Source organism: Solanum verrucosum, unplaced genomic scaffold (assembly GCF_900185275.1).
Source record: "Solanum verrucosum unplaced genomic scaffold, falcon-dt-bn FXZP01000054.1, whole genome shotgun sequence".
NCBI classification, from domain to species: Eukaryota; Viridiplantae; Streptophyta; class Magnoliopsida; order Solanales; family Solanaceae; genus Solanum; species Solanum verrucosum.
In genome coordinates, this window is record NW_026020199.1 from 163,435 (window position 1) to 183,709 (window position 20,275).

The 20,275-nt window shown below is 38.2% G+C and overlaps 2 protein-coding genes and 1 non-coding gene across 3 annotated transcripts; 1 reads left to right on the top strand and 2 right to left on the bottom strand.

Annotated features, from left to right (window-relative positions):
• Window positions 1–8,790: 8,790 nt before the first annotated feature.
• Window positions 8,791–9,105, bottom strand: LOC125829988 (uncharacterized mitochondrial protein AtMg00860-like). Its single transcript, XM_049509215.1, has one exon. The coding sequence runs from the start codon at window positions 9,103–9,105 to the stop codon at window positions 8,791–8,793; it is 315 nt and encodes a 104-aa protein (XP_049365172.1).
• Window positions 9,106–10,020: 915 nt separating this feature from the next.
• On the bottom strand, window positions 10,021–10,911 carry LOC125829989 (uncharacterized). Its single transcript, XM_049509216.1, has one exon. The coding sequence runs from the start codon at window positions 10,909–10,911 to the stop codon at window positions 10,021–10,023; it is 891 nt and encodes a 296-aa protein (XP_049365173.1).
• A 766-nt stretch (window positions 10,912–11,677) lies between these two features.
• On the top strand, window positions 11,678–11,784 carry LOC125830008 (small nucleolar RNA R71). Its single transcript, XR_007443121.1, has one exon. It is a non-coding gene; the product is annotated as a small nucleolar RNA R71 (small nucleolar RNA).
• Window positions 11,785–20,275: the final 8,491 nt, after the last annotated feature.

The window sequence follows — 20,275 nt, forward strand, 5'->3', positions numbered from 1 at the left end:
CCCCTTAAAACTAAGCACACCACCCGCATCAAGAACCATATCTTGTGCCTTACTAGACAATGTTTTCTTTCTAAGCTCATTCAAACTCTCATCCTCAAACTGCTTGGTTTTTATCTCCTTAATGAACGTGGGTCTAACCTCAATGATAGCTAACACTCCACCTTTCTCTGAGATGCCCAACTGCATGAACTTAGACTCCAAGGTTTGAATCTCCTTGGCCTAAGGTCGCTTGTACACACCAAAGAAAGCTAGACTACCCATACTCACCGCCTTTAGGCTTAATGCGTCGGCCACCACGTTAGCCTTACCCGAATGATATTGAATGGTTACATCATAATCCTTAAGTAACTCCATCCACCTCCGTTGTCTCAGACTAAGAACCTTTTGAGTGGATACAAGTTGTAGATTACGATGGTTAGTAAACACCTCACACTTGACACCATAAACGTAATGCTGCCAGATCTTAAGGGCAAACACTACCGCTGCCAACTCCAAATCATGTGTCGGGTAGTTCCTTTCATGCACCTTAAATTGTCGCGATGCATAAGCTATGACATATTTATCCTGCATCAACACAACACCCAAACTCGAATGGGAAGCATCACAATAAACAATGAAATCGTTACCTTCCATCGGCAGTGCTAGAATAGGTGTTGCAGTCGGAGTATCTTGAGCATTTGAAAGTTCTCTTCACATTTTTCAGTCTATTCGAAAGGCACCTCATTTTTAGTCAGTCTTGTCAAATGTGTGGCAATCGAAGCAAAGTTTTTCACAAACCGATGATAGTAGCTAGCGAGCCCCACAAAACTCCTAACTTTAGTCACAGAGCTAGGTCGGACCCAATTCTTAACCGCTTCAATCTTTTGGGATCTACCATTACCCCTTCTTTTGAAACTACATGCCCCAAGAAGGCAACTGAATCCAACCAGAATTCACACTTAGAAAAGTTGGGATACAACTTTTGTTTCCCAAGGACACCCAAAACAATGCGAAGATGGTCAGCATGCTCTTCTTTACTTTTTGAATACAAAAAAATGTCATCAATGAAGAAAATAACAAAAGAATCCAAAAACGGTTTGAACACACCATTCATCAAACTCATGAAAATTGCAGGCGCATTGGTCAACTCAAACGACATCACTAAAAATGAATAGTGCCCATAGTGGGTCCTGAATGCCATTTTTGGTACATCCTTAGGCCTAATCTTTAACTGATGGTAGCCAGACCTTAGGTCAATCTTAGAGAAAACTAACGCGCCTTGTAACTGGTCAAACAGATCATCTATTCGAGGCAACAAATACTTATTTTGGATGGTGACCCTATTCAATTGTCGATATTCAATGCACATCCTCATACTACCATCTTTTTTTCTTAACAAACAAGACAGGAGCACCTCACAGGAAAGCACTACGACAAATGAACCCTTTATCAAGAAGCTTCTGGATTTGAGCCTTAAGCTCTCTCAATTCTACAGGAGCCATGCGATACAGAGGGATAGAAATAGGGGCGAGTGCCCGATTCCAAATCAATGCAGAAATTTGTATATCTATCCAGAGGCATACCAGGCGAATCGGTAGGGAACACTTAAATTCAGATACTACAGGAATAGACTCAATAGAGGGTGACTCAACCTCAACATCCCGAATATGAGTCAAATATGCCAAACACCCCTGCCCCACCAGTTTCCTAGCCCGAATGAAGGATATAACCTTAGCTGGCTTAGGCTTGTACACCCATTCCCACTCTAAATTTTCCTTACCCGGGATCTCTAGAGTCACAGACTTAGCATTACAATTAAGCACAACATAATAGGGGGCCAACCAAGTCATACCTTAGATTATATCGAAGTCAGTCATATCCAAAATAACCAAATCAGCCCAAGTCTGAAAACCCATAAACAAGATAGGACAAGTAAGATAGAAAAGGGTGACTATGACCGACTCTCCAACTGGGATAGAAACATGGATGGGGGCATCAAGTACATCACAAACCATATCAAATCACAAGGCAAACTAAACTAACACATATGAATAAGTAGAATTCGAATCAAACAAGACAGTAGCCATCCGGTCACATACAAGAATAGTACTTGTGATCACTGCACCAGACGCCTCAGCCTCGGTCTTGACTGCAAAGGCATAACACTGAGCCATGTCATCTTGACAGGCAACCTCCTTGCCTACACGACTCCTCTACCTGCATTACCATTTCCCCGGCCTCCACGGCCTCACTGATTTCCTCCTCGCCCACCTTGTGGACGCCCCTTACCATTATTACCACTACCCGCTGGTACCACTTCACTAGTCTACTGTTGCACGGGGTCAGACATGCGTGGATAAGGACAATCTCTCTGCATATGCTCAGGTTTCCCACAATTACTATAAGTGCGGTCAAAAGATGCCTTCTGCCTATCGAATGTGCGACTCCCTGGCTATCCTGAATAAAATATTGTTGAGGAGTTCTCAAGTAACTATCTGTAAAAACGGGAAAGGCTGATTGAATTTGACGGGCTGCAAGTGTTGGCCTACCTGAACCTCTGGAGTAAGAACCATAAAAGTTACCTGTGCTCTTGGTCTTCTTAGCCAATGCCTTGGCCTGCCCATCACACCTAACTCTTTCCACTTTCTTCACAAAGTCTGTCACCTCATTAAAGTTTTTACCTGCAGAGGTCATGTGAACAGACAATACATGTAACTCGGAGTTTAATCCCTTGACAAAAAGGCGAATCCTCTCCTCCTCTAAAGTTACCAACTCAGTAGCATATCTCGAAAAGGCATGGAACTTTGCCTCATAGGCGACTACAATCATACCACCCTGCTCCAAGGCCATAAACTCATCCTTCTTGCGATCCCTCAAAGTCTGGGGTACATACTTCTCCAAGAACAGAGCATGGAACTGCGTCCAAGGGAGTTGGGACAAAACTAATGATCCACATAGGCCCTCCACCACTTCTTAGCCTCACCTATGAGTTGAAAGGTCACGAACTCTACTCCATGCTTATCTACAATACCCAACTTATGAAGCCTCTCATAACATTCCAAACTGAACTCATAGGCGTCCTCACTCTCAGAACCATGGAACACAAGCATCTTCAACTTCAGAAACTTAGTCAACATCTCATGCTCATTACCAGTCATCACGGGACCCAACTAGGGATGGAAGAAGGCATCAGTGCCTAATGCTCCATCCGCCATGGGTATAGTAGCAGTAAAGAGGCGGTTGATCGGAGGCTAAGCAGTTTGCACTATGGGAAGGACTCCAAGGCCGACCAACCCATTCAGAAAAGACATGATTTGTTGAGCTAACACTAGGTCTAAGGGAGGAACACTGGTATTCCTAGCCGGTGAATCCTTTTCCAGTTCAACATCCCCCTCGTCCTCAATCTTCACATTCTCTTCTACCTTTTCTTGAGGTGCAAGAGGGGCCTCTTCCCTAGGAACATTCTCAACTGGGGCACCACCCCTGGCAGGTGTGATTAACGTTTCAAAAACACTTCATCCAATTCTAAGTGTCAACGATCACTAGTCCGTATAAAACCCAACTAAATGAGTTGGGGTCGATCCCACAGAGAGTAGCTTTCTTTTGAATTCGATTATGAAATAATGATGGTGACCTTTTCATCTGTACACACAAAATGCCTTGAAATCTGTGAACCAATACTCAAAAATGTTGTCACTAATCCAAGTGAGAAATTGACGAACTACCAAACACTTCAACAATCAACATGAGACAATCAAGTAAAAAGGTAATGATTGGGGTAATGACTAACCAACTGCCAAAGTTAACTCAATAGGTGTAAATCCTTAACCAACCATGCTAATTTGTTGTAGGTAGTATGAACTTTAAGTAAGGCACTTTTCTCTCAAAAAAATACCTTGTTTTCACAGAGTTCTCTCGAACCTCAATGCATCATATAAGAAGACCAGCTCATGATCACATCAAATCTACCCTCTCGAGCTAGATACAAAGGATGGAGATTGGGCTTCACTTTCTCAAGTTGAAACCATCAAGACCCACTAGCTAAGGATGCCAAGTTACTACCTTAGTTCTACACTTCTTTCTCAAGCAAGTGTAAATCCCTGAAATATATCGCAATAAACATACAATATAGAAGATAAACATAAGTAATAACTCAGACCCACTTCAAATAAACACCGAAAGTTAATAATTACTAGCACCTATTAACTTAAACAAAGCAATTGGTCACATTGTCAAACCCCCAAGATTGGGGTTTTAGCCAATCATCATAAAAAGAAGAAATTCAATATCTGCTACAAACTCCGTAGCTGGGTATTTGCAAATCAAAAGTTTACTATCAAGAATCTCCTTGCTATTACAATACCCAATTGAAAATAGTGTAAAAATGTCTCAAAATCAACAACGGTGTTCTTCTCTCTTTCATTCATGCCTCACAATTTCTGAATGATTTCTCTCTCTTCCAAAAATCAATTTATACTAATCTAAGGTGTCGCTTTTTGGGTCATTCGGCGAGCAAAGTCGGGCTTCGTCGACCCATTCGGCGACTCGCCTATCGCCCTCTCATCTCACCTTCTTTCTTCACATTTTCCTTATCCAGCCACTGTAAAATTTAGGCGATCCAGATGGGGATCGTCGTTCCATTCCTCGATGCGCCTTTTAGTCTCTTAGCTCGCTAATCAGCATTCACCTGGGTCTCCATCAGTACTGTTTGGCGACATGGTTTCCCTTCACCGATAGTAAATGCAGTTCATCGAAATTCCTCATATTTTATGCTTAGTAATCTGTAAAGTAAGGTGATCCAAGAACTTTTTTCGGAGATCCGCTAAGTTCTCTCGGCGATCATCAGGTTTATTTTTATATTCTCTTTTTTAGCTTGTGTTGTCCTTCTTGCCTACTAATGTCCTAGCTTTGTTCCTCAACCCATGTACCTGAAAATCAAGCATTTTACATCAGTTATTGGCACAAATTAAGCATTTGAGGACACTAATTCTATATAAACAAAACCTTAAATGAGTCCAAATCTCGGACTCATCAACACCCCCTACTTAAACTTTTGCTTGTCCTCAAGTAAAACTCAAGTTCAGCAGTTCAAAAAGGATGTCTCAGACAGTGCTACAAAAGACTCAGTCATGAATGCACACAACTAGACTCAACTTACTCATGCAAGCATCACTTGTGTACTCAAAGATTCAATTTGTGACTCACCATTATCAAAGATTCTTAGGTTCACAATACTTGCTTCAAATGCAAGTTCAAGCTCAACAAAGGTACTCAAATGCCCTCATAATAAAGATGATTCCATATTCACACACAATTCTTCTACAACCGGAATCACATACAACTCTCACATTCACAAAGATGAACACATGCATGACTTCACCCATAGGTTTGCCCTTTTTTTTCCAATCAACATTTGTTTCAGCTCACTCAAGATCAAAAAGGTCTTTTCAACACTTGTAACGAGGTTGAGTGTGCAGGTATGGTCATTTATGCTCAGTGTCTTCTATCCTCATGAAATGTGGTATGAACATCATTTTTCCTTCCTTTTCTTCAGCATTTTCAATCATGCTCAAAACTCTCCCCATTATTCACTTCCAATGGAATACCGGACACCATATTTCTTTTGCAACTTTCACAACTTTTTCATTCTTCTTTTCTTTCTCTTTCTCTTTCTCTTTTTTTTGTACGGAGGGGTTCCATCTTTTTCAAAATCATGGATCATGGGGACTTTTTCACACTTCTTGATTCTCTTCCTCTTTTCACCACACCCCCAACTTATGTTTTTGGCCTAAGTTGGCTATTCAAACAAACCACACTTCATGAGGATTATGGGTGAATGGATGAAGAAGGGTTACAATTACATCAAGTTATTTCCAAGAAAAGGATAAGGCTCAAAGGGGTTCAAGCAAAGTTCACACACCTCACAAGGTTGGCGACAAAAGAGGTATATTGTCAAATTGTTTCACTCTTCAAAAATTTTGCCTAAGATCATTTCAAGAGCTTGCATCACCTAGTCAACCGGACCAATGGGGCAAATTCTAGGTGTCATCACACAATTAGGTTCACGGTAAGCTCATCACACAAGGCATTGGCACCAATATCAAACAAGACTCCACACTTTTGCTAGTGTGCAGTATTCATCACAAGAGACTCATTCGATTAATTGGCTAGTCACAACGAGATGTAAAAAGTCCACATATTGTCTATGCAACTTCATTTGGCCTCATTGTAGTCGTGCATTAATATTTGTTCAATTAAGAGCACTATTCAAGTCATCAGTATAGATCATCACCGAAAACTCAAATAACTTTTTGAACGAACAAAGGTTTTAATGACCAAACACCTACCACCCCCACCCACCAAAAGCATCCAATATTGTCCTCAATGTGAATAGAGAGCAAATAACAACTGCAAAAGTAAACTATTGGCACTAAAATTAATAGAGTAGGGTGATAGGAAATCTTCACTAGATGCCCATTCAGTGATGGTTTGTCGAAATTGCCGAACGGTTTGGCGATTCGCCGAACATTCAGGGGCTCATCGAAATTTCCAGGCTGCAACCAGTCTATTATGAACAAAAGGGTGGATTAGAGCGAGTACACCGAATGGCTTCGGTGCATCGCCTAATGGGTGGAACTTCACCGACTGCTCGAAGATGCAGAGCTATCAGGACTAATGCAGAAAGGCGGTGAAAGTCAGGTCGCCCAATTAATTCAGCGTGTCGCCAAGTGACGGATATGTCTTACCTAATGTTCCAGTATGTGAGGCCAACATTTGATGCCACGAAAGCGATCAACATCGAGATTGCCTAACGGATTTGGCAATTTGCCGATGGAACCTTCACCTCACAAAGTTGCCCACACCTGCACATACAACACGCATTATTTGAAAAACTAAAACTTGGGTTGCCTCCCAAGAAGCACCTTATTTAACGTCATGGCACGATGTGGAAATGCTCTCAAGCATCTTCCAAATACACCACTTCAATCACAGAAATTTCATGGCATTCTCCAAAATACAACTTCAAGTGTTGCCCATTCACCTTGAAGGCAGGGCATTCTTTACTTTCTACTTCAATGGCACCATTTGTGAACACCCGAGTTACTCTAAATGGACCTGACCATTTCAATTTGAGATTTCCCAAAAAGAGTCGTAGTCTAGAGTTATATAGTAACACCCAATCTCCAACTCGAAACTCCCTCTTAAGGATTTGAAAATCATGCCATTTCTTCATCTTTTCTTTGTAGATAACTGAACTTTCATAAGCTTTGACCCTGAATTCATCCAAATCATTTTGCTGATCTACTCTCCCTTTTGAAGTCTTTGCCCAGTCCATATTTAAAGCTTTCAATGCCTATAGTTCTTTGTGTTCCAATTCAACCAGTAAATGGCAAGATTTTCCAAAGAATAGCTGGCATGGGGACATACCTATTAGTGTTTTGTAGGCAGTGCGATACGCCCATAGAGCATCATCAAGATTTTGAGACCAATCATTCCTATTCACATTCACTGTTTTGGCCAAGATACTTTTGATCTCCCGATTCGACACTTTGATTTGGCCACTCATTTGGGGATGATACGGAGTTGCTACTTTGTGTTTCACTCTATATTTGCTCAATCCGGATGCAAAAAGGTTGTTGCAAAAATGGGATCCCCCATCACTAATAATAGCCCGAGGAGTACCAAATCTGGCAAAAATGTAGCGGTTTAGGAATTGAACAACACTTCTCCCTTCATTGTTTGGTAGTGCGACTGCCTCCACCCATTTAGTAACATAATTTACTGCCACCAAAATGTACTTATTACCAAACGAACTCACAAATGGACCCATGAAATCTATTCCCCAAACGTCAAATAGCTCAATCTCTAAAATAGGTGTGAGAGGCAACTAATGTCTTTTAGACACTCCACCTTGTTTCTGACATTGAGTGCACTTCATAACAAACTCGTAAGCATCTTTGTACAGTGATGACTAGTAGTAACCACTTTGAAGAACTTTAGCAGTTGTACGTGCCCCACCATGATGACCCTCAAACGGTGAAGCATGACAAGCATGGAGAATTTCTTTGGTTTCTTCCTCCGGAACACATCTCCTAATGATATGGTCTACTCTCTAAATAAGTATGGCTCATCCCAAAAATATTTCTTGACATCGAACAAGAACCTCTTTTGTTGATAGAAGTTCAGTTCATTCGGCATTATCCCACATACCAAATAATTAGCAAAATCAGCATACCACGGAGTTTGTTGGAGAGTTACCGTGAATACCTGTTCATCGGGAAAGGAATCATTTATGTCTACCTCCAGCTCGTCATCTTCCTTGCCTTCCAATCTTGATAAATGGTCAGCCACCTGATTTTCACAACATCTTCTATCTTTGACTTCAAAGTTAAATTCTTGCAACAATAGCACCCTCCTTATCAATCTTGTCTTGGCATCCTTCGTTGCCATCAAATAACATAGGGCAGCTTGATCAGTGTGAACAATCACTATAGTTCCTAGCAAGTATGCCCGAAATTTCTCAAACGCATATACTACCGGAAGTAATTCTTGTTCTATAACCGTGTAGTTAGAGTCTTGCTTGCATAGTAAATGGGGTGATAGTTTGTTGCATTTTTGCCCCAACACGACACCTAATGCCGTTCCACTTGCATCACACATCACTTCGAAGGGTTCTACCCAATCGGGACTAATGATAACCAGGGTGGATATCATTTTTTCTTCCAAACACTTGAAAGCCACCATGCACGCATCATCAAAGTTGAACTTCACCTCCTTCTCCAAAAGTTTGCATAGAGGGTGTGCAATTTTTTATAATTCTTTGATGAATCTCCGGTAAAAGCCGGCATGCCCCAAGAAACTACGAATACCCTTCACCGAAATCGGTGGTGGTAGCTTCTCAATCACTTCAATCTTTGTTTTATCAACCTCCAACCCTTTTTGTGACACTTTGTGACCAACAACTATGTCTTCCCTAACCATGAAGTGGCATTTTTCCCAATTTGGGACCAAATTTGTCTCCACGCATCTTTGAAGAACTTGTCCCAAGTGTGCTAAACATGCTTCAAAAGTGTCACCCACAACGGAGAAGTCATCCATGAAAACTTCCATTGAATCTTCCACCATGTCAGTGAAAATAGATAGCATGCAATGTTGAAATGTTATTGGAGCATTACATAATCCGAATGACATCCATTTGAAGGCAAAAGTTCCATATGGTGAGGTGAAGGTAGTTTTCTCTTGATCTTCCAAAGCAATGGAGATTTGATTATAACCTGAGTACCCATCCAAGAAGCAATACCATCCTCTTTCTCAAAGTCGATCAAGCATTTGATCTATAAAGGGCATGGGAAAGTGATCTTTTTCGGTCCACGAGTTCAACTTTCGGTAGTCCACGCATACTCGCCATTTGGTCACCGGTCTCATAGAAACAATCTCCCCCTTTTCATTTGGAACTACTGTGATGCCTCCCTTTTTAGGTAAACATTGGACCGGAATGACCCACTTACTATCCGCAATAGGGTAAATCACTCCCGCATCTAACCACTTTATAATCTTTTTTTTCACCACTTCTTGCATTGGTGGGTTCAATATCCTGTGGTGTTCAACACTTGGCTTACGTTCGATATCAAGATGGATCTTGTCAGTGCAAATGCCGGGTGGAATGCCTACAATGTCAGCGATCGTCCTTCCAATGGCTTTGATGTATTTTTTCAATACTTCCAGGAGCAACTTCACCTTCCATTCAAACAAGTTGGCAACAATAATTATGGACAAGTTGTTATTTTCCCCCAGGAATGCATATCGGAGATGGGACAAAAGCTCTTTCAACTCAAGCTTCAGTGGTTCCTCCGTTGATGGCTTTGTTGGAGGACTTTCTCTATTTTTTAATCAATGTCCAGCTTCAATGGAGTCTTTGAATATTCCCCCATGCCCGAAAGAGCACCTACTACTTATTCGTAACCTTGAACTTCAAACTCATCATAGTTAGCAAGCACGACCTCAAGTGGTTAATTCATGCACATCAAAGTAACCTCATCACTAAACCTCAATAGTAGAGACAACGTGAATATCGCTTGGGTGCTTCATTGACTTACAAACATTAAAGGTTACTTCATCTTCATTCACCCAGAATTTCAACTCTGCACTTTTAACATCCACTAACACTCTTCCGGTCGCTAGGAAAGGCCTTCCTAGAATAATGGGAATTTCCGCATCAATCTCACAATCAAGGATGATGAAATCAGCCGAAAAAATGAATCGGCAAACCTTTACCAAGATATAATAGAGTATTCCCACGGGGTGCTTGATAGATCGATCTGACATCAAAAGCCTCATTGTTGTTGACTTTGGTTCACCCAATCCAAGTTGCTTATAGATTGCGTATGACATTACGTTTATACTTGCTCCCAAATCACATAGAGCCTTGGCGAATTTGACCATATCGATAGTGAAAGCTCCGAGATCTTCCTTCTTTTTTATCGTCTCATTAGTCATAATTGCACTACGACTATGAGAGACTTCAATTTTTTCAAAGTCCAAGCTTCTTTTCTTGGTGACTAACTCCTTCATAAACTTGGCATAACCCGGCATCTCCAACAATGCTTCCACTAGAGAGAGATTAATCGATAGTGTCTTAAACACCGACAAGAATTTCTTGAACTTTTCATCTTTGTTCTTCTTCTTAAGATGTTGGGGAAATAGAGGGGTAACTTTGGGAAGAGGTTGCGCCACTTTTGACATTGGAGGGCTTTTTGGTACGTTTGTTTGTAACTCCTTGGCAACACTTTGTTGGATGGGTGTTTCATCTTCCTCAATGCCCTTGTCTACTTCGCGAGTTTGTGCTTCATCATGCCCTTTCACATCACCTACCGCCACCTTTCCACTACGTGTAACCATAGCTAGCCCTCTATCACCATTTTCCCTCGTCATATTTGGCTCCAATTGTGCTGAAAGGAAACTCAACTAACCTTCAAGTAGCTTGATTGCATCCGCGTTAGAGTTCACTCTATTATTCAATGATGAAAAATCGGCCTTCATTCCTTTTAACAAATCATCCAAACCTTCAACTTTGTCAAGGATGCGTGACAACAAGTCATTCACCCGGGGACTACTTGCACTCCTTTTCGACTTTGGGCTCTCACTCGATTGAGTGTGGTCTTCTTCATGATCATCCTCTCTTCTCCAATAGTCACTTTGCTCAACCCATTCTTGACAATATCTTCTTTGCTCTTCATCTTTGTGAAAGTTCCAACCTTGATTCCCACATCACTATAAATAGCGTGGTTGAAAACCCTCCTCATATCTCTTGGAATTCAAACCTTGATTCACCCCTGGCTTTGAATAACCCGAGGAAGAACCCTCCTCAACTCTAAACACTCCATTTGCCCCCTTTTTCTTCTTCATGTTTTCTATCACCTACTCTTGTAGTAGCTCCATTTGGGCCAACATCTTCTTAATGTTCTCATCCCTTTCTCTTTCCTTATCAAGTTTCTCTTGAGTCATTCTAAAACAAAAAGGTAAAACTTGATCTTCTCAAATGTACCATGCTTGATTTATTTTAGTCATGTCATCAAGAAAAAATGAAGCCACTTCAAATGATTGCAACATTATCCCTCCCCGAACCAAATCATCAGCTACTCCTTTATTTACCGAATCAAGACTCTGGTAGAAATATTGGAGTAGCAAATCGTTTGGTAACCCATGAGTTGGGCATTGAAGAAGGAGTTTCTTAAACCTCAACCACATTTCATGGATGGGTTCACCCTCCAATCACTTAAAATCTTGAATGTTATCTCTGAGTTTTATCATCCTCGATGGAGGGAAGAATCTCGCGTTGAATGTCGTGATCATCTCATCCCACGATATGATGGAATTCCTTGGTAATCTGCCAACCACTTGCTAGCCTCCCCCGTCAAAGATAGTGGAAATAACCTGAGCCGGATTGACTCTTGTGACACATTCCTGAATGAAAACGGGTTGCAAACATCTATAAAATTCCTTACATGCTCATGTGGATCTTCATGAGCCAGCCCTCTATAAAGTCCCTTCATTTGGAAGAGATGAAGAGTTGTGCTCGTGACCTCAAATATTGCATTCCCATCCGTTGATGGTAGGCAAATTGCACCCATTTCACTTGGTTGAGATGGGTTGTACACACTATTAATATCATTGATACTGTCTCAGTAACCTACTTGGCTATTATCCACCTCTGCCTCACTCATTCTTATTTCTATTCAGCCCACTCAACACGAGTACAATGCAACCTAAATCGATTCAACTACAGCCGACATATTCACAAGTCAAACCTCGATAAAAGAACTCTAAACAACGGTATTCCTCAGCAACGGCGCCATTTTGATTAACGTTTCAAAAACACTTCATCCAATTCTAAATGTCAATGATCGCTAGTCAGTATAACACTCAACTAAATGAGTTGGGGTCGATCCCACAGAGAGTAGCTTTCTTTTGAATTCGATTATGAAATTATGATGGTGACCTTTTCAGCTGAACACACAAAATGCCTTGAAATCTGTGAACCAATACTCGAAAACGTCACCACTAATCCAAGTGAGAAATTGACGGACTACCAAACACTTCAACAATCAATAGGAGACAATCAAATAAGAAGGTAATACTTAGGGGAATGACTAACCAATTGCCAAAGTTAACTCAATAGGTGAAAATCCTTAACCAACTATGCTAATTTGTTGTGGGTAGTATGAACTTTAAGTAAGGCACTTTTCTCTCGAACAAATACCTTGTTTTCACTGAGTTCTCTCGAACCTCAATGCATCATATAAGAAGACCAGCTCATGATCTCATCAAATCTACCCTCTCGAGCTAGATACAAAGGATGGAGCTTGGGTTTCACTTTCTCAAGCTGAAACTGTCAAGACCCACTAGCTAAGGATGCCAAGTTACTACCTTAGTTCTACACTTCTTTCTCAAGCAAGTGTAAATCCCTAAAATATATCGCAATAAACATACAATATAGAAGATAAACCACAGTAATAACTCAGACCCACTTCAAATTAACACTGAAAGTCAATAATTACTAGAACCCATTAACTTAACCAAAGCAATTGGTCACATTGTCAAACCCCCAAGATTGGGGTTTTAGCCAATCATCATAAAAAGACGAAATTCAATACCTGAATGCTTTCTCTCTCTTCCAAAAATCAATTTATACTAATTTGAGGTGTGGCTTTTTGGGTCATTCAGCGAGGAAAGTCGGGCTTCACCGACCCGTTAGGTGACTCGCCTATCGCCCTCTCATCTCGCCTTCTTCCTTCACATTTTCCTCATCCAGCCACTGTAAATTTAGGCGATCCAGATCTGGATCGCCATTCCATTTCGTGATCTTAGCTCGTCAATCAGCAATCACATAGGTCTTCATCAGTACTGTTTGGCGACATGGTTGCCCTTCACCGAAGCAGTCGATGATTCGTCGATAGGAGATGTAGTTCACCGAAATTCCTCTTATTTTAGGTTCAACGGTGTATAAACTAAGGCAATCCAGGAACTATTTTCGGTGATCCGTCGGGTTCTCACGGCGATCATCAGGTTTATTTTTCTTCTCTCTTTTTCATCTTGTGTTGTCCTTCTTGCCTACTAATGTCCTAGCTTTGTTCCTCAACCCATGTACCTAAAAATCAAGGGTTTTACATCAGTTATTGGCACAAATTAAGCATTTGAGGACACTAATTCTATATAAACAAAGCCTTAAATGAGTCCAAATCTCGTACTCATCAGGGTGTCACTTTTCCTCTGCCCCTGCCCCTGCCCCTGCCCCTTGCTCTTCCCCTACCCCTCCCTCGACCATGACCTCTGGTTGCGGACTCCTCTGCTGGCTCATTAGTGGGTGCCTGACACCATTGAATCTAGTTTTAACCATCTACGGACAGAAGAGTGAAGGAGATTAGATACCAATTTGGATCACCATATACCAATTGGAATCAAGTCATAACACGAAAGGAGACAAGAAAAGACACAAAGATTCCCTAAAGTCCTATAGTCTCTCGAAGAAAAGTACAGATGTGTTTGTACCGTTCCACAAGACTCTACTAGACTCATTTTGGTACAATGAGATCAACAAATCTAGGGTCCTGATACCAACTTTGTCACGACCCAGACCATCGTGATTGGCACCAACACTAACCCTCCGCTGGGAGAATCATTACTACAACCCAACTAAGCAACTTAACGACAACTAGAACATTTAAAGACACAGAGGCAGGTTTAAATGTCTAAAGAAATATAGAGTTCCCATAAACTCTGAAGTTTAAATAACCAACTAACATAGCTATTGTGGAAATTCAACCCCTAGAATCTGAAATTCAATGTTCCAAAACTCTACTAAACGATAAGTCCAAGAAAACGGGCTACAACCCTGAAACTAAACATAAGCAAATGTTTGAAAGCACAAATAGTCTGAGTCGGAAAAAAGTGGACTAAAATAAGGATGGATTTGTGGCAGCCTGAAAGAACTGGCTCACCCTTGAATCCGGTCTCGATCAGTGATCTCCTAATTGAGGTCTGTCAGTAGCCGCCTGAAGATGTCATGTACTCAACAAAAAAGAAGCAAGTGCAGTACCAGTACACAACCATTGTGTACTAGTAGGATCATGCGGCCACTCCCATAAGCACAATACACACAAGCAATTACAACACAATAAGCATACATATACATAATACAGTTCAGCCATCATTTTACAGCAACATACAATTTCCCAACTTCAATGGCAATTACTTGTAACACAATTATCACAAATGGTCTTCTCATGGAACCCATACACAAACTGTTAGTGTGTGGAATGTGACACCCGATCCAATGTATGTGTTGGAACATCACACTCGATCCAATATATGTGTCGGAACGTGACACCCAATCCAATGCAAATGTCAGAACGTGACACCCGATCCAATCAGCACAACCACAATCACAATCACATCCATAATGAACAATACTCAAATCATATAATCAAGTAACAGGTTCATGGTATGTATTGTTCACACATCATCATTTCATTAGATTGGTTCACATTTCCCTATTCACATACACGTATGCAATACAATGTAGCAATCAACCGCATATATCACACAACAAGAAATCAAACCATCACCTACCTCGAAACCAAGCTTGAATCCTCCTAAGACACTTGAGCCTTCCCTTCCCGAATTCTTTCCGCTTGTTCTTGGTCTATAACAAGTAATTTAACTTAAGGATCAATAATTAAGGTCTAATTTATCTAGATTATAACAAAATCAATAACCCAAGACCAAACCCATGATCCTAATGTGCAGCTAGGGCTTTTCCCACCATTAAATTCAAGCCAAAACCCTCCCCCAATGATTATTACCCAAGAATCTAAGTTCTACGGATCAAAAAATGGATTAGAGGAGTAAAATCCCTACCTTTTGCACTAAAAATCATGGGAAACTGTCAAGAAACCACCCTAGGTCGTCTCCTAGCTCTTAAGAACAAGGATTGTAGAAAAATAATGAAATTGGGGTCTTTCCGACTTAAGTTGCGACTGGCCCACTACGGCAGACCCCAACCCGCAACAGCGCCCCCCTCCCCCGACGGGAATAATCCCACCCCGGCGGCTTACACGGAGATAGAATCTCGCAAATTGAGTTCCAAACTCCCATTTCACAACACACCTTCTACCCTTGACGTTCACAAACTACCCATTCACGCCAAGATCATTTTCGAGAGTTCTATTCGCCCGAATTCTATTCTGTAAAGTCGTACTGGCTCATTAACGTCTTGGCTATCAACTCATGTGATCAAATTTATAATTAGATCTCCCATTCATTACCAAATCTCTGTAGAACTCCCCTAACACTAATTTCGTCCAAGTGTGGCCTAGGCTAGAATTTCCAAGTACTACAAAAAAAAGTTTTCTGGCCCAATTTACTTCCATGTTGGCTTTTCTATAGCGACAGGAATCGGTCGTTACACCTGTTGAACTGACGATAAAGAAGAATAATACAAGGAAAATTCCTCATATTTAGAGTACCATTAATTAACAAGGATTTTTTTGGGAATTCTTGTCATTCCTCGCATAATTGAGATGCTTCATCGAAAAGTAAGGCTTGAAAATCAATGTCACCCATAACATTTAAACATATTTGAATCGTAGAAGTGACCTCATAGGTAGCCTGTTGAGGATGTCCGTAGCCATATTAACATCCATCTTCTTTGTTTTCTTTAATTTGAATGTTTTGCAACTCTTTTCCCTTGAAATTAAAAATTGATGATCTTACCTAACAACTCGTCAACCTAAACTAACTAAAAATAGCCGAAAGTTATATATATATATATATATATATATATATACCATCAAAAGATATTCAACAGAATAGTTGAAGTAGTGTACCTTTGAAAGAAGTTGCTTCAAATTTTTTCTATTGCTTATGATTTCCTAGATAGGGTTTTGCTCTTGGGAATGATTTAATTAAGACCGTTAATTGAAAAAATGGCTTGGTCATTTATTTTTATTTTTAAAAAAATTTTGACTCCTAAAGTATATAACCAAAAAAGAGTTCTAAAATATATTGGAAGAAAAAGAATCTGGTGTTCTTTTTTGTATAATTTATAGGAGTCACATAGTGTGTGACCTAAATTACATCCTATCCTATCTTTTCTATTTTACAAAAAATTCTTAAATATCAGTCATCAGAATACATAAGTTTCATCTGATACATTACTTATGATATATTATAAAACTTATATGTTGTGTTTAATATGGAATATTAACGTAAAATTGATTTTCTTACCCACAAATCACACAGAACTGATTGGTATCAATCTATTCCAATCTGTAGAAGCTTCACAAAATTCAAAATTCAAATTTTCGTTTTCTCTATCAATTTGAAATCGTGAAAGTTTCAAATTACTTGATCAAAGTGGCTGATACAAGATGAATATATCAATTTTGTTGAGACAATTAGTAATTTGGGTAAACGAGGTGAGTTATGAAGGTTACAAAAGTGACGAAGGTGTTGGACAAATGATTTCTTTTGTGAATCTCAAATCTGCAATTGCAGATGAGTTGGAGATCAATGAAATTAGAACAAAACATGGAAATCAGATACATCATAGAAGGTAGTTCATATCTGTAATGGCGAAATATAATATTGAGCACAACTTCAATTTCAAAGTAAAGAGATCTGATAAAAAAAAAGTATGGAATTATTGTTCTGTATTGTCAATTGTTATTTTTCAATTTTTGAAACATGTAATCGTGACACATTGCTATTTCTAAAGATATTCCGTGAGTTGGTTATTGATAAATTAGTATATAGTTTTTTAATGTATCATGGTTATAGTTTTGTTTTGTCATTTGATGTGACTATGTAAGTCATGATACATTAGTAGTAAACAACACGCGTGTATTGTAATTTTGAATCTATGGATTATGGTGTGGTCATTATTTTGTATTTGACTGTGATTTGTATAAAATGTATCATCATAATAGATTGTATATGATACATGTAACAAATGAATTAACAATTGAGATGGATCAGATACATTTTTAATATCGAGTGTGTGTATCACAGATTTGTATAGATGTATTAGACTTGTGTATATTATACATATAAATAATGTAACAATCAAAATATGTAAATTACTTTTTTTGATTAAGAAAAAATGTAGATGATACATTAATATATATCAGTCTTGAATTTTTGTAAATGATTGTATCATTGGTTATTGTATGTATCTGGTACATATTATAAGATGGTTACAAAATTATGTCGCTATGTGTTAGTTTGTTGTTAGATAGGTATTGCTTTGGAAATAAAAAAAAATGTAGTTCATATAATGTCTCACTGATTTTTAATGTTTTCAGGTTGTTTCATGTTATCTGAGTTTATTTTTTTCAATTTATGATGCTGGAGGAAGATAAATTATTTGCCTTAAGCAAAAAAAATATAATTGTGGTAGATTTTAACTGGACAAGATACCTTGTGCACGTTGTGGACAAGAAGGACACAACTGAAGAACTTGTACTTTCTTTCCCAAAGAGAAGTGAAACATATTTTTTATAAGACGTCATGTTCATGTTGAATAATTTTTCACTTATAGATTTTCCACTGTTATAGTTACATTAAATACATTGTGGTGTTAACATGGGTTATTTTGATACAATATAAAAAATTGTTAACATTTGTGTGTCAATATTGTTTCTAATAGACAAATATTGAGATGTTGTATAAATAAAAATAAATCTTTAATATATCACCGTATAATAAAGATATGTTATGTATCTGCTACATAAATGATTAATTATATGATACATAAGTTACACTACTAAGTATCTTAAATGGTTGTCTGTTACATAGTTATAAGACATGTATCTCATACTCATTGCAAGTATATAAACAATAGATGTGTCCAAAATTTGTGTTTGATACTAATTAAGAAATATGTATGTACTATATAGAATCTTTATGTATATGATATATATATATATATATGTGTGTGAGTGTGTGTGTGTGTCATATCCAGTGTACCATATACATTATGTCATAACTAAAGAACTGTTTATAATAATATTTGAGTAAATCAGTTATGTGTCTGATACTTATCTTTGTGGAAACAAAATATATAATGTGAAAATTTTAGTACCATATGATGTATGTGTATCAAGAACAATTTATTGATAACACAAAAATATAAGAAATTACAAAATAATGTAATTAATTATAAACTAAATTAAAATTCAGACGTAATATGAAGTAGTTTTTAGAGAAACACTCTAAAATTCTCAAGTAAAATTGTCTTAAAAACAAAAAATATCGAACGGTGTCTATGCACTGATACATAATCACTATTCTATATGAACCAAATCATCTTGGGGTGGTTGTGTGAAGTGACCCTTAGGCTTTGGTGAATCGTCATTTTCACTAACATATCCTATCTTGGCCATGTCACTATCGTATCTCCATAACAATGCTCCATATCTATTACAGAGATAATCAGATCGAAAATCATCAGATGGGATATGAATTTCATCACTAAAGAACTCAGCAAAGGCAACTACAAATAGTCCACAGTCCCTACAAAATACAGAATAAACAATATAAAATTGAATTAAACATAAAATTAAGAACAATAAGATAAAATACTTATAGGCTTTCACTTCCTTGTATATGGTACATGAACAAAAATACTAGAGCAGCTACAAAATATCTTGACTATGCATTATGACCAAACTATATTGTATATGATACAAGGTTATGAATATAACAACTCATTCAACAATATGAACTTTATACTTGATATATTCATAAGAACTATTCAAAAAATACAAAATAAAATTAAGATCGAGCTCTAAACATCAAGTTTAAATATATGATACATAATTTATATTAGAAAGTATCTTAACTGTTTGTTTGATACATAATTATTAAAAAAAAGTATCTGATATTCATTTAAGGTATATAATCTATGTAAATATGTCAAAATTTTGATACTAATTATAACTTCCTGAATTAGATATGAAATATTAATGTATAATATACAAGCTATTTGATAAGTGAGCACACTACAACCAAGACTTTAATAGAAACTTTATAATTTGATACATTCATAACAATTATTCAAAAAATAGAATAAAATTAAGGTTTTATGTACAACGCAATATGAAAAATCACATTAACAATAGTACATAAGATTTTTTTTTCCCAACACACCATATTCAACATCAAACATATAAAAAACACAAATAGATGAAGAATACATACCTTGGATAGTGAGGTCGAGAAATTGCAACTGCAACTTTTCTTCTCTTTTTTGAGGTTTTTTTTCAATATTGAATTTAGAAGATGAAGGTACATCCTTCTTCACCTTATTAATACTCTGATTCTTCATTGTAATGAGTTCATGCAAAAATTTAGATCTATTTTTAGCCCGTGTATCGTCAGAGTCGTAAATTCGATCAGTGTTAGAAGATATTAGTTGGGTAATACCAATACTAAATGAAGGAGCATGATCCATATGTATCAGAAAAAACAAAAAAGCAGACTTGAACCTTTCCAACTCAAGGGGACCCGCATCTATCTGTCTTGCTTCCTTCCATTGGTTGAGCCAAATTAACACCCTTAAGTTGATAAGCGGCCAATTCCGCCCTTTCCATCGAAGTCACTCCCATAATAGAATTACGATTTTACCTAATTAAGTATGCCAAATAGAGTATCATTTTTTCATTTGTATGAAAATTTATACTACTTTTAATTACAAAAATAGGTTCAAATCATCAATGTTGTAGTGATTATTACACTT

Coding starts and splice junctions, on each gene's coding strand:
- LOC125829988 (XM_049509215.1), bottom strand. CDS start 9,105: ATGGTGGAAGATTCAATGGAAGTTTTCATGGATGACTTCTCCGTTGTG.
- LOC125829989 (XM_049509216.1), bottom strand. CDS start 10,911: ATGACGAGGGAAAATGGTGATAGAGGGCTAGCTATGGTTACACGTAGT.